The sequence below is a fragment of the Simochromis diagramma genome, unplaced genomic scaffold (genome assembly GCF_900408965.1).
Source record: "Simochromis diagramma unplaced genomic scaffold, fSimDia1.1 OVJJ01000304.1, whole genome shotgun sequence".
NCBI classification, from domain to species: Eukaryota; Metazoa; Chordata; class Actinopteri; order Cichliformes; family Cichlidae; genus Simochromis; species Simochromis diagramma.
This window is the reverse complement of record NW_024387030.1, coordinates 20614403-20628922: the sequence shown is the minus strand read 5'-3', so window position 1 is coordinate 20628922 and position 14520 is coordinate 20614403. Positions and strand designations below refer to the sequence as shown.

Genomic DNA, 14520 nt, shown 5'->3' with positions numbered 1-14520 from the left:
TTTTAGCACATATTTGTTGCTAATTTAGTCATCATTTGTATAGCTTGTATAGTACTTTGCTCTATTAAGTTTTTTGTTTTACATGTGCTACAGAAATAAACATTAACTTGACTTGACTTACATTTTCACACACAGGAGACACCGTAGGTCCTTTTTTATATAAAGTCTATGACAACAAGTTGTAAAACATTCTTATGCACTCTGGGCCATAAAACATACCTTTCTCAGGTTTAAAATAGACTGAAACTGCAAGTTTCTGTAATTAAAGTTTCAGGTCATGGTTAAGTTCCTTGAATGGAAAACTGCAATGAAGGAAAGCAAGGGAGGCTCACAGAAAGTGGGTTCAACAAAAAAAAGTGAATGCATCAATTCATCACCTGGCAGAGAAGATTTCCGGAATTATTTTTTTGGTAGAGAAAGCCTACTGTGCACCTCTCTCAGTGTAACTACACAACGTCAGTGATCCTCCACAGCTTTGACACCAAAGCTGCAAAATATTTTCTCCTTCATTTGTCTGTAATTACGTCTCCTTTTTCTCCCCTGTTAGCTGACAGCCTAATATCACACCTCAAGCAAAGAGAACAGAAATACAATATTATAAACTTCCTCCCCCTTCCCCGAGCTCACTGCGTAATTACCATCGTCACCATGGAAACCGTTTGGCTGAGTGAGTAATCACAGTAATCTCCATTTGAGGTGTTTGAAGACGTGCTCACCTTGGAGACGGCGAGGTGCACGTCTGCATAGAAATGGGACTTGATGTTCTCTGCAGTTGCATTTATATGCAATGCAATGAATAGAAAAATGAATAGAATTTGCAGATATTGGAGCCTGATGTAAATCTTTTTGATGTAAATGTAGTGTTTCAAGCATAGTGACACGCTCTGGGAATCTCTGCAATATGACCCAGAAGTCTTCAAATGCAAATTAACAAGAAAGTGACAGAAAGCAGGAAAAAAAAAAGAACTGGATGGAGGTGATTTCAGTATGAACAGGATGTTGTGTTGTCTGTCAGAGGTTGAAGATGGGGACTCTGTTTATAAGTGTGGGTATACAAACAACATGTCCTGATGCTGGTTTGAGTGCAGTGTCAGTTGGAGTGCCAGGAAACAAAGCATGAATGAAAGCATGGTGCTGATGTAACATCTAATCCAGGTTTGGGTCATCCATGTAAAACATTAGCTGTCCAATATCATCATGTCTAGGGGGACACATCCTACCACATGACTTAACTGACTGACCGTTAGTGGAAGGTCGGGTGAAACCTCGGTGCAAAAATGTCTCAAAAGTTCAGTCAAAGCAAGTCAGTGTCTCATTTAAAATGAGAGAAAAACACAATATGCACTCTTGCCTGATGAAGATTGTGACATGCTTTGTTTGCCCTGTGAACTTGTAGATCTTGAAAGAACACTGTCACTTTCTTTAACTCTTATTTACAGAGCAGGTATCTGCAAGGAAGTTTATTTGCCAGTGACATTCTGCAATTCAGTGTTTCTCAGCTTTATTACTTTGATCTCAAATAAAAATTGGTTGGCTCCCTTACTTTGTGACATCACTTTCCTGATGGTTTTATAGGCTAGTTTGAGATTAGTTAAGGAATCCTCATTGGTTAAGAAATTGTAAGAGAAAAGTCATTACCCTCAAGTCTCAAAACACCAAGACAGCAAAGGTGAAAATGCTCAGCACAAGGCTTCATGATATAACATAAGGACTTTACTAACCAGCGGGTGACATGGAGATAGACGGCCATGTCAGTAGTTTTAGAGGCTCTTGGTATTCTGATGTCGTCGATGTCATGGGTGCATGAATGTCTGAACCAAATTTTAAGAAATTCCACTGAACAGTTTTTATTCGCATAGCGATTTCATTTTGTCCTCAAATGCCAGAAAACACTTTACAAGAGAATTAAACCTTGTAATATGGTGCACGAAGAAGAAGCTTCCTTAAGCTACACCCTTGTTACAAGGGGTCATCACTGCAATGGATGGCCTTACTTCCTGATCTGGCTTTCCAGCTGGACTCAAACCACAAAGCTTTGGCTTAACAAGCAAATATGTTATCCACTACATTATGGAGCCACAGACTTTATGCAAAAGCAATCCAAAAATGTGTGTGTGTGTGTGTGTGTGTGTATTTGTATTTTTTCTCTTACCACATTCTCCTGGATCTGGCAGTTGGAAACTGAAATACTGATTGAAATCTCCTCTGTTAATGAGAGACACAAGTAAGATTAGAATAAAAAAAACAGGATGACAAAAAACAGTGAATTAGCATCCTCCTGTTATTCTGAGGTCTTTACCTATCAATGTGAAGTTGACTGTTGTTGTGATTTTGTATGATTAAAAAAGCATCTGAGATAATATACATTGTGAAACACAGTCTTTCAGTTGAAATGAGATTTTTTTTCATCAACATCAGAAGGACAGATTTCAGCGGATGCACATCTCTCTGTGAAGCAAAAACAATAAAAACAGGGCATCTGTAAAAGGATTTTAACTTGTTTACTCTAAGCCACACTTCTGGTGTGCATTAGAAATAAATATGTGATAAATGTGAACCAGTTAGCAATCTGCTAGTTGAGACACATTTCTTTAATCATAAAAGGTATTACGACCACACTGAAGTGTTAGTCATGATGGTTTGACGTCAGTGAAATGCCTGAAATATCTCTGATGGGTTTTGTGTGGGTGTTGTTGGCCCTGAATGGATCTGAGACTCTCTGGGAGAATTCAGTAGCAACATGGATACAAATACTTGAGTTGAAAGAAATCATACATTGAATTTGTGATTTATCTGTTCCAAATAGTCTCTGGCTGGAGACAAAGTGAAAACTGTGCTGGAAATACTTTAATGTGGTTGAGATAGGTGTGACCCTGTACATGTATACAGCTTTGAGACTTCAACTCATTTTTTCAATGAGTGGCTGAGATTGTCTGCTACTAGTTCATCACTTAATTTGTTGAAATCAAGTGGTTGTAACAGCTATGCAAGCACATTTTTATTTGAACTCCCTTTAAGCTTTTTGTTAAAAAGATAGAAAGAAAAAATCTTCAAAAAATACTAACTTATACATGTAATATTAACAGGCCAACAATATTACAACAACGTACTGTGTCCACTGCGGTGGGAACTGTGGCAAATTCCTGTAGAAACCGCTGGCATCAGAGCATGCTGGATGGCCATTTCCCACATTCGAGCCACATCCTGCCCAACACCGCTGACCTGAAATCACAATTCTGGTACTCACAATTTGATTCAGTAAAAGGACTAGATGTTACAATCCCTGATAATGCATTGCTTCAAATGGAGAAAATCTTGGCTGTTATGAGGAAAGGCAGTTCAGAAACTTTATCAGCGGCATACAGCGTTGTGTGCCTGAGCTTTCAGTCTTTTACCCAGGCTAATCTGCCATTTTTTTCTTCCTTGGTTAGGTTTAGGGATTAGGGATCTTATAGTGGACCTTAGATTCATCGGGTGTTTCGGCCCTTATCACTAGACACCCTCATCTAAGAAGGCCCTGCCAGTGTGTCACTGGTTTTTGTTATTTTTCTTCTTCTTTCTTCTGTTTAGTTTTCTACAGTTTATTTTCTTCTATCTCATCACTGAAACTGAGAAATAATACTTACCTCTTTAACATTTATGGAGCCTCACTTCTTCAAAGGGATAGAAAAGGTGATAGAGAGAAGTAAGACAAAAGGGACAAGATAGGAGAGAGCAGAGAGGATAGCCGGAAGGGGGGCGCCCAATCTGGCTTCCCACACCTCCCTGCCAGATCGGGCTGTACGCTTTACCTCCCCACTGGGAGGAAGAGCAGAGGGGAGAAGAGCAGAATATTTTTCTTTTCTTTCATTCCTCCTTTTGGTTTCACTACCATGAGGTTAACTGCACAGTCCCCAGGAGGCCCTGAGACAGCTGTATCAGTCAACCAGCAAAATTTCTAATGTTATATTTTACCCTTTTGACGCCCCCTGTTGAGGTAGGCCCACCACGGGTTGATCAATCCTGGGCTTGTGTCTCGCGGTTAGCTGACTGCCTTAGCTACCCAAGGCAGCCCTTTTTAGTAGGGCTGGGTATCGTCACTTTCTAGAATCGATTCGATTCCGATTCACAAGGTCCTGAATCGATTCGGTCCACGATTCGATTCAATTGGATTTGAATCTGGGAAATTTTGCCTCAGACAGTCAGAAATATTATAATTCAGATCAGTACATTTACATATTTTTGTATCTATAAAAAGGAAGCTGACACTTTCGAGACTTTATCAAAGGTGTGAGCATCACAGCAGATGCCTTTGTGTCAAAGTAGCTGAAGATAAAACACAGAAAAACATGAAGGTGATTTTCCTGGCCTGGGATTTTATAAAAATATTCCACAGTACATCAAAAACCAAAGAAAACCATTAACCAGCACATGAACATTACCTCTGAAGTTACAGCGGTTTTATTACAGACACAGCTGAGCGTTTTGCATTTTCCATAATTTTAAAAAGTTCAGAAGCCTACTGAACGGCAGAAATTAGGTTTTCTTTTCGGAAATAAGTAAAAGGGAAAAAAAACATCAGCCAACAGCGCTGTAAATAACGTTAGTCTTGTGCGTAACAAGCAAGCGAATAATGCAGAAAACAGATTTCGGGGATAGACGGGAAACTGTTCTTGAAGTACACTGAGAGAGAGAGAGAGAGAGAGAGAGAGCTGTGCATGAAGTGTGATTTTATTGTGGTGGAAGCAAAACAGCAAAAGTAAGAGTGAATTCATGACGATGTTTATCTGAAGCGTAGTTTGGATCTTCTTTTGCTGCTGGTTTGGTCAATATTGTTTGGAGAGAGATAAAACTAACAGCTTTAGAATCAGCGCAAAAAGGGCGCAAACACAAAGCGCGGACCCGCAGAAACATCAGAATCAGCAAGCTGTTGGCTTTCAGCCCCGACCGTGTCCGTGCCGTCGGATGAGAAAGTCACATCTCACTGATTCTGATCCGCGGGTCCGCGCTTTGTGTTTACGTCTTTGTGCAGAAGCCGTGTACCTGCTCTCATTTACTGTTTTAAATGTTTGGTGGTTGTCAAAATTTTGTGACGTTTCACCTGAAATTCTGGAATTTCGGGCAAAATACATTTATATTAAAAAATCGATTCAGGATTTTAATGAATCGATATCACGTTATCCAAGCCAGAATCGATTTTAATCGATGAATCAATTATTAAAACCCACCCCTACTTTTTAGCCATAGCCAGTGACTGGTCCTCTCAGCAGTGTTAGCCAATTCTCTTATAGCCTGCCATTGCGCCTGTCCTCTGATCCCAATCTCTCTAAGCAGTTTTGCTGTTGGACTGGCAACAAAGCCCCTGCATCCCACTTCCACCGGGCGCACCTTGATCTTCCAGCCTCTGTCCTCTGCCTCAGCTGCCAAGTTGGCATACCACAGCTTCTTACGCTCAAATGTTTCCTCAATTGCTTCCTCCCATGGTACCGTCAGCTCAATGACATACGCAAGTTTTTTGGAGTTAGACCAAAGGACGAGGTCTGGCCGCAGAGTAGGTGCTACGATCTCTGTGGGATCCAAGTCCACTTGCATCTGCCAGTCCCTGGCAACCTTCAGTGGGCCCATTTCTGGGGTTAAGGGGCTTGTCCTCGGCCACAGAGGAAGACAGGGGGAGCCCTCATGGCTAATTGATTGGAGAATTCATGCTTTTATTTTGTCTTTTGTTTTTATATATTTATTTTAAATATTTAGTTATTTAGTTCCTATCAGAAAAACTTTAAACAAACTTTAAAAATATTAGTAGTTTCTGATTTTTTTTTAAAGTAAGTTATGTAAAATTTTAACTTGAACGTATTTCTTATTGCAGAAATAACTAAGTATGAATGGTAGAAGAAGACTGTAATCCATGTACCACAGAGGGGAAACGTCACTTTTTCGATTTCTGTCTTTTAGTTTAATATTTTTATAGCTGACATCTTTTAAACTTTCACCCCCTTAATTTTTACACCAATATCTCTCAAATATCTTTCTTAACATGATTGCATTTGAGGGGTGTTATTATTTCATGTCACCAGTGTTGGGGAGTAACAGAATACATGTACCAACGTTACGTATTTAAAATACAAAATATGAGCAACTGTATTCTGTTACAGTTACTGCTTAAATAGGTGATAATTAGAAAACAGTTACTTTGTTGAAATAAACGGATTACACGGCAATCTTTTCCTGTTTCATATGTTACGCTATCCCCTCTCTAATTTTGGTAATTCCACGCATTGCCGGAAACCCAAACAAAGCACGCAATAAGAGGCTCTAATGTGAGCGTCCAGTTAATGTTGGTGGTGTCAGCTACACAATGAACCCAGAGCCAGCACAACAGAGCCAGCAGTGAACGGGCAGGAAGGCATTTCTTACTTGGAAATTCTGACACCACTTCATGAGAAGAATGGGATGGGCAAAATCTGACCGTGCAATGCAAACTTTGTTTGCCAGCAACCAAGCTGCTCTCAGCATCAAAAGACTCCAACCTAAAGAAACATCTGGAAGTAAGTTCTTTATTTAAAAACTAACATTAGCCTACTGCAACTACCTTGTTCGAGTTATGGTAGCTACCATAGCTATGGTAGTTATGTCCCACTTCAGTATCTTTGATGTACTATTGCTGTGTGATTTATTACTATTACTGATGGCTACAACCTGCAAGCTGCAAATAATCATCACATTTGAACTGAACTGAACTGAATGAAGAAAGATGTAAGAAAGAACAGGGTTGGAGAAAGAGAGATTTTAGTAAGGAGTACTCAGTGACATTTGCTAAACTGTGAATTTAAATCTTTCATGTAAATGTGAGTTTTTCAAAATTTTGAAAAACAAATGTGACAAATGTCTTTATTTTGCCAGCTCTCACGTATCCGATTTAAGACTTTGTTGAAAAACATTTCTCCTTAAAGTGTTTGCATGATATCATGCAAGCACATTAAGGATGATATCAAATCTATCAATAATATCAAATCTAATTATGATCTTAGAGAACCTATCTTGCATCATATCAGATTAAATCTGCATCTCACCAGAATGCTGCTGCCTGTCACAGATGATTCAGGTCTCTGCAGGTTCTCTCCAACATAATAAACCAGTGATGCCGTGGCGATCTCAAAGCAATGAGGATTGGCTCCATCAGGGAGCAGAGAAAAATTCTGAGCAGGCTCCAGAGACAAGATTTCAGACAGAGGGATTTCCTGCAGAGAGGATGAAGTAAAGGGGTCTGGGTGGAATACAGTTTACAGTATCAGCACCAGTACACCATACATGATGTACCTCCTGAATCTGTAGTTGAGGGGTGTGCTGTGTTGCAAGTAATTTACATTCAAATATGAATTAACATATATCTCATACCAGTAGATCACATTGCTCTCAGACTGCTGAGTTTAGAAAGTAGAATAGGAATATCAGGCCTCTCTCAGCAGACTCAAGTTCAAAAAAGACTACTACTGTAAACTTAGCAGTTAGTCTTTAAAAGACAGGCACACCTGCAGTGATGACTTTGCAGCAACAAATAAACTGCTGGAAGGTAGTGGTCTTACCTTGTAATATTTACTTCCTGTGTCGTTCTGAAACAGCGTAATGCATTTACTGTCTAGCCTCCAGTAATGTCTTTTCCTCTGAAACATTGCAAGAGAGAAGAGGAAGAAAAATAAGGGAATACCACAAAGAAAAAAGAGTGACATTAAAGAGCAAAACAACTGAGGAAAGAAAAGAGAGCAAATAAGTATGAAGCAGACAAACAATGACAACCTGTAAATGCCTCTCAACTTGTTTTTAACACTCACGCAGCTGAAGAATTTCAGAACAGCAACACATCCTCAAACCACAAGTGGCAGTTTTCTCAGAAATAACTCTTGCTTCTATTAGGAATGAGTTTAACATTTATTATTTCTCACTATTTGTTTCTTCGATATTTCCTACCATCTCCGTTATTTAAATAGGAAGAACCACAAACACTTAAGACAATCTTTGTACGATTCAAAGTGTATATTTATAATAATGTGTCAAACAAAGTTGGAAGCAGCACTTTGATTACAAATAGTGAAATATCTGCAACGCGTTCTGTCCTGTTTCTGAGTCTTCTTATCCTTCACTCAAAGACTTCAGAAACAGCATCACAACTGGATTCTTTGCTTGTTCTTGAAATGTAATGAGAATAAACTGTGTTTTTCCACATGGTTCAGGTCTTTTTTTATAATTTAATTATGAATTAAATTATAATTCTAAAGTGTACCATCTTTAAGTAATTGGGAAAAATTTAACTATTACACGAATTCTCCCCAGGGTGCTGATTGACTAATCATTAGACTGAGAAGCCACTGTTTCATGTCACAAAGACAGAGGAATCGGTGAAATTAAAGGAGTAGATGACAAAGCTAAGACTGAGGCAAAGCCTGATAACATCCGAACCAGTGAACAGAACGAAAACAAAACAAACAAACAAAAAACCCTGAGGGCGCTAGCTGTTTGCTTCATGTAAGACAACATCCACAACACGAATGTGGTGAGGTAAATAGACTGTTAAACATAAAAAGAAAGATGTACCAGAGTGTCCTTGCTGGTGTAGTGGACCATCCAGCCCTCTTTCATCACATTGCTGCTCTTCCTCTTTGTGTGTTTGACAGACTGGACGACTCGCATCAAAGGAATGTTGTTGCTGGTGGAGGGGCTTTAAGGGGCACGAAAAAACACAGCCTCAGAAACATCTCAGTACTATATATTTTTCTTTGTGTGTAATTGTTCTGTGAGTACCTGATGGCTCGGTTGGACTCATCTAGGTCAGGGTCGTGCATGTCACAGAGATCGCTGGGTCCTGCCTCTAGCAGCAAGCCACTCTCTGAGGCCAGCGCTTCATCCATGTCATCCAAGAGGCTACCCCCTCTGTCAATATCATGGTCATCAAGGCAACCCTCCACCATGAGGGCATCCGATTCTGCACCTGGGCTCAGAAGTTCTATGCAACAATAGAATTCAGGAACTTCATTTTGTGTTTCTAAACCATTCAGAGGTGGACTTATGTGTAATGCTAATGTGTTTCAAACCCTTGTATTGATACATAATCTGAGTGTGCTAAGCTTCAGGACAGGAGATTCTCCTTCAGAATTTTAGGTTGAGAGCAGAATTCAAGATTCCATCAATTACAGAAAGTCATTCAGATCCTCACTCTACTACCACCACGTTTGACTGTTGGTCTTTTTATGGCTTCCTGTTTTACTCTCATGCCAGAAGTAACGGGACACAAACTTTTCAAAAAGTTCAGCTGTCTTGTCAGCCCACAAGTGGTGTTGTGGAGGTCAAGAGTGTCAGACACTATCATGAGTTTGAAACTAGATCGAAGGAGTGACGTTGAATGTTATCATTGAAATTTTAGAATATATTCAACAACCTGTAGAGAGTATCCCAGAGATGAGACAGTAGTGATTAGACCTCAGTAGAAATGTATGTGAAGAGTAGAGAGCTGATGAGGTGTTGGGAAAGTATGATGTAAGGAATTGCAGAAGAGCAGGTAGTAGTGGTGAACACATGCTTTAAGAAAAAATAAAACAAAAGGTGACGTATAAGAGTGGAGAAAGGTGCACAGAGGTTGATTTTTGTAGAAGGCGTCATATGCTAAATTGGCAAAACAGCTAACAAGGCTGTAAAACAGGACCCAACACTGACAAGTCTAAAGTTCAACAGGTTTATTGAGTTAAAGTAAGTGAGAAGTTGAAAGGGGAGGTAAACACACGGATTCCTGACAAAACAAAGCAGGTAGGAGGACCTGTCACTGAGTCACTGAGAGAGTTAGCCTTGGATAATCCAGAGAATAGCTCCAGAGAGTGTTGTTTAGAGTGAATTTGACTGCCTACTTGGTTGGTCTGAAAGAGATACTTGCAGGGGGACAGAGTCGTAGGAAGGTGAAGAGGCAGGTGAGTTGAAATTGAGAGTTTCTTGATCAAGGAATTCAGGAGGAGAAGACCAGTTTGACAGAGACAGTTAGGGGACACTAGAGGTGGAGCTGCTCCTAAGGCAGGGGACAAATGGGACACATGGCAATGAAGGTGTTACACTTGAAAGCTTGTGTCACCACAGGAGACACGGAGGAGCCAGATTACCAGTTAAAGGAGGCATAAAATCTGGTGGAGAGTGAACCCTGGATCTGGTCATACCAAGATCTGCCCAACCCAGCATAAACCCAAAACAGCAAACAGACCGGTGAAGGACCATGACAAAGATTGGAGACTGCAAGGTAGTATCAGAAATCTAGCTAGGATGGATGGTAGTCTGCAGGATGACTTTGGAACTCAAGAAGAGTAAGGGAATGAGGAAAGGACTAAGTTATGGAAGCTGAAGGAAGAATGTTATGCAGCATTTAGGAAGGAGTTAAGGGTTGTAGGGAAGAACTGCCAGATGACTGGGAAAAGTACAGCTGACGTGGTTAGGGAAACTGCCAAGAAAGTATTTGTCTAGAGCCCCTTCTTGCTCTGGCCCCTTTACACTGAACACATATGTGAATGAGAGACAGGTAGGAGTAACAGTGAAACCGGGGCAAAGGGAGTTAAAGTACATGACTGGTCCATTACCAAGTCAGTGCACAAAGGTGTTGGTGGAGATGAGTGTCAGGGTTGAATGGACAGAATGGACAAAATTAGGAATGAGAATTAATAATGCAACAGAGTGATAGCTTAGGTTGAGTTGTTTGGAGACAAAGCTAGAGAGGCAAGGTTTAGACATGTTAGACGTGTGCAGTGGTGGGATAGTGACTACATTGCGCAAAGGGTGTTGAACATGGAGGCAGGAGGGAAATAGGATAAGCACAGAAAAGATACATGAATGTAGTGAAAGTGCATATACAGAGGGTTGGTTGTGAGAAGGATACTAGGGATAGCAAGAGACTGAGCCAGATGAAAAACTGGGAGAAATATATATATATATATATATATATATATATGTGTGTGTGTGTGTGTGTGTGTGTGTGTGTGTGTGTGTGTGTGTGTGTGTGAAAAAAAATTAAAGCATCATTTTTATTCAGTCTCAAGCCTGATTTTAAAATAAAATTTTGAGTTATGATGGGGTTTATGGATGTTGTAGTGGTGGCTAAAGTAACGCTCTGTGTTCATATAATACAAAAACAAAGAAATGTGTTTGTGTGTTGGTAGGTACCTCCATTTTTTGATACTTCTCCCAGGCAGTTGTTTGGCACTTTTTGCGCACATCGTTTATGACAATTAAATTTACAGTCTGAGAGAGAAACAAGAAAGAGGAACACAAGGCTTAGGAAGAGGCTTTGACATCAGCTCCACAGTAACTGTTCAAAATCTTAATACAGATGAAGACATGATGCAGTTAAAACTCCAAAACGGCCAGATTACACTATATTGCTAAAAGCATTTCCTCGTATGCCTTTATGAACTTGAGGGACATCCTATTCTTAATCCATAGGGTTTGATGTTGGCCCAACCTTTGCAACCTTACACCTTGGCTCACAGTCCCCACTCATTTATACTGAAGGTGTTTTATCATGTTGAGGTCAAGACTGTCCATGTCTTTATGTTACTTGATTTGTGCACTGGTGTGCAATTATGTTGGAACAGGGAGATATAGAACTGCATCATCAGACGTCTTAAATGAAAGGGCGTACAACATGATGTCTATAACCAAGGTTCTAGAAACTGTTAAACAAAGCTCTGGTGACTAGGATGGATTTTCTCCAAAGATCCATCCAGGGTGTACTCTAAGCCAGCGGTCCCCAACCCTGGGCCTCAGACCGGTACTGGTCCGTGAGTCGTTTGGTACCGGGCCGCGAGAGTTGAGGCTCAGGTGTGAAATGTATGGTTTTCAGGGTTTTTATCGGTTTTCAGCGTTATTTTGTTATCGTTTTTATCGTTAACTCGGTTTTCCTGGGTCTTTTCACGTGTGTTATGAATAAATCTTCTTTTTTTCATTACCGGTACTAGTTTTATTTTGTTGTATTTATCCGCGACACCTTAAAGGCCGGTCCGTGAAAATATTGTCGGGCATAAACCGGTCCGTGGCGCAAAAAAGGTTGGGGACCGCTGCTCTAAGCTACAAAAGAAAAATAGCACAGGAGCAGACCTACCCAGAGCTGAAACTGAGCAATATTGGAAGAACATCTGGGAAAAAGATGTGTCACACAACACCAATGCTAAGTAACCTCCCAGCAAGAGCCAGTCAACATCACAAAGTGGACAGTGTTGGGGAGTAACGGAATACATGTACCGACGTTACGTATTTAAAATACAAAATAAGAGTAACTGTATTCCGTTACAGTTACCATTTAAAAAGGTGGTATTCAGAATAGTTTGTTGAATTAAAGGGATTACATGGCGGTCTTTTCCTGTTTCATTTGTTAGGCTATGCCCTCTCTATTTCTGGTAATTCCACGCCGGTGGAAACTCAAACAAAACACACAATAAGAGGCTCTAATGCATGTGTCTCAATCTCGCGGCCCATGTTACCTGTACTTGCGCCCGCATAATGATGTGAAGAAATATTTTTAAAAATTATTTTTCAACAAATTATTTATTATGAAGGCAATATGAGCAGAGTGTTACAGGCATAGCCCTGGAGAATGTAGCCTCATGGGCAGTGTAGCCCAGTTGTAAGTAAGCTGTTAAGACTCGACTGTACGCTGTGTTCATGTTTTCCTCCGAAACAATAAGTTCCGTTGGAGCAGCCTTTCAACGCCTCTCTCTGTCTCTCGCTAGCAAAGTTGACCCAGACAACAAAGTAAAGCTAATTTTCGGTTACGAGCTCGACACGGAACCCAACGTATTAGCCAGAGGTCCCTTTACTACAGTTCGGAGCCGCGGACCTGAAAATATATGCGCGCAATAGTTTTCTATATGAGATCGCTGCAAAAAGTGCAGCCTTACCTAATGTCCACCCTACTGTTACTCATTTATATTAAGATTTAAAAATCTAGTTGGTATTGGTATGGCGAGTATTCTTCAGTAATAGTAAAAGATCACACAGCAATAGTACATTCATGTAGTTGCCTACATAATTGCCTGATAATATATTAAGTAATCCAAATTATTCAGAATAAGTTACTCTAATTGAGTAACGTAACGGAATAGGTTACAAAATACATTTTGGGGCATGTATTCTGTAATCAGTAGTGGAATACATTGTAAAAGTAACCTTCCCATCACTGATTGTGGAATATATCTGCTATTCCTCCTTTGCACTGTGTCACTTTGTCTACAAACCACTCAACCTGAGCTGTCCCTAGAACTTCTAATCTCGTCTGTCCTGGTCAGTCCCAATGAAAATCTTAACATCTTCATTACTCTACCACTACCAGCTTGGCCTCCTATCTGTTTGTCACTGTGTCTTAACCATACATAGCAAGTCTCGCGAACATCTCATAAACTTCCCATTCACTATCCTTCTGTCACAAATCAGCCCTGACATTTGTCTCTAACAGCTCCCCCCATTTGCACACTCTTCTTCACCTCTCCTTAACACTGTTTCTGTTGCCTGGAATTTATCCCAGGTACTTAAAATAATCTACCTACATTATCTAAACTCTATATTTTAATAGTACAATCAGCAGAGTCTTTATTTATCCAGGTAATGTTTTCACACATTCAGTATTCAGTCTCTCTACTAGTCCTTTTACAGCAACATTACATGTAGCACCATGGCAAATCATTATTCAGTATTATACTGTATTACAGTATCTAATGGTTACATTAACAAGTAAACAGTAAACCTACTGGTAGTTTTTACATGGTTGAGCTAAAGAAATGTCTCAATGATTCTGAAAGGACAAGGTTTCTTTAAGCATCTTAATGCAAAATGTTTTGGACACTGGACAAGCTGTGCTACAAGCAGAGACAGTTTTAAGTTTGACATGTAGAGCTTTGAAAAACATCTACAGCAGGTTTTCAGAACAACAGCTCACCTTTGCACTGCAGGCCCTGCCTGAAGAGGCCTTTGAGCAGCTTCTTGCAGTGCTGGCAGACAGTAGGCCGGGTGTAAGAGTGAATCAGGAATGTGTGGGGAACTTTGACTTTTGACAGTAAGATCTTGTCAAGCTCAATGGGACGGCCAACATATGATTGTGAGCTGGATCGCCGCTCTCTACCAGGAAAGTAATCTAACTGGTTCTTCTGCTGTTGGGAGAAACAAGCAAAGCATTTCAAAGTTTTTCATAAGTTTCTAGTTTTTGCCAGTGGACCTGTTTTCCATGATAAGTCACACTTAAAATGATTTTTTATGGCAGCAGATTTAGAGTTTGGTTTCTCAGCTCTGGGGTTACCGTTGCCTGCAAGAAATATATGATAAATAGACTAACAGATGGGAGAATGAATTGCACAGTATAATTTAACTTGGCTGCCTGTTCACTATTATGCAATAAGTAAAAATGACCCTAGAGAAGTATTTCTATGTAAAAAGATGGGAGGACTTACCTCCATGCTAGGACTGACTGGAGACTGGACAACAAAAAAAAGAACAAAAAAAGTTACTTCAACATTTCTGAAAAACTGT

The 14520-nt window shown here is 40.1% G+C and overlaps 1 protein-coding gene across 1 annotated transcript in view; it reads right to left on the bottom strand.

Moving 5' to 3' along the window:
• Nucleotides 1-14520, bottom strand: part of prkd1 (protein kinase D1) — a 77364-nt gene that overhangs the window by 25977 nt on the left and 36867 nt on the right. The window contains exons 5-13 of the mRNA XM_040042215.1: nt 14442-14465; nt 13934-14144; nt 11167-11244; nt 8776-8977; nt 8569-8692; nt 7563-7640; nt 7050-7217; nt 3111-3222; nt 2153-2205 (exon numbers count right to left, since the gene is read on the bottom strand). Coding sequence (XP_039898149.1) covers nt 2153-2205; nt 3111-3222; nt 7050-7217; nt 7563-7640; nt 8569-8692; nt 8776-8977; nt 11167-11244; nt 13934-14144; nt 14442-14465 — 1050 coding nt within the window. The remainder of the gene's footprint in view (nt 1-2152; nt 2206-3110; nt 3223-7049; nt 7218-7562; nt 7641-8568; nt 8693-8775; nt 8978-11166; nt 11245-13933; nt 14145-14441; nt 14466-14520) is intronic.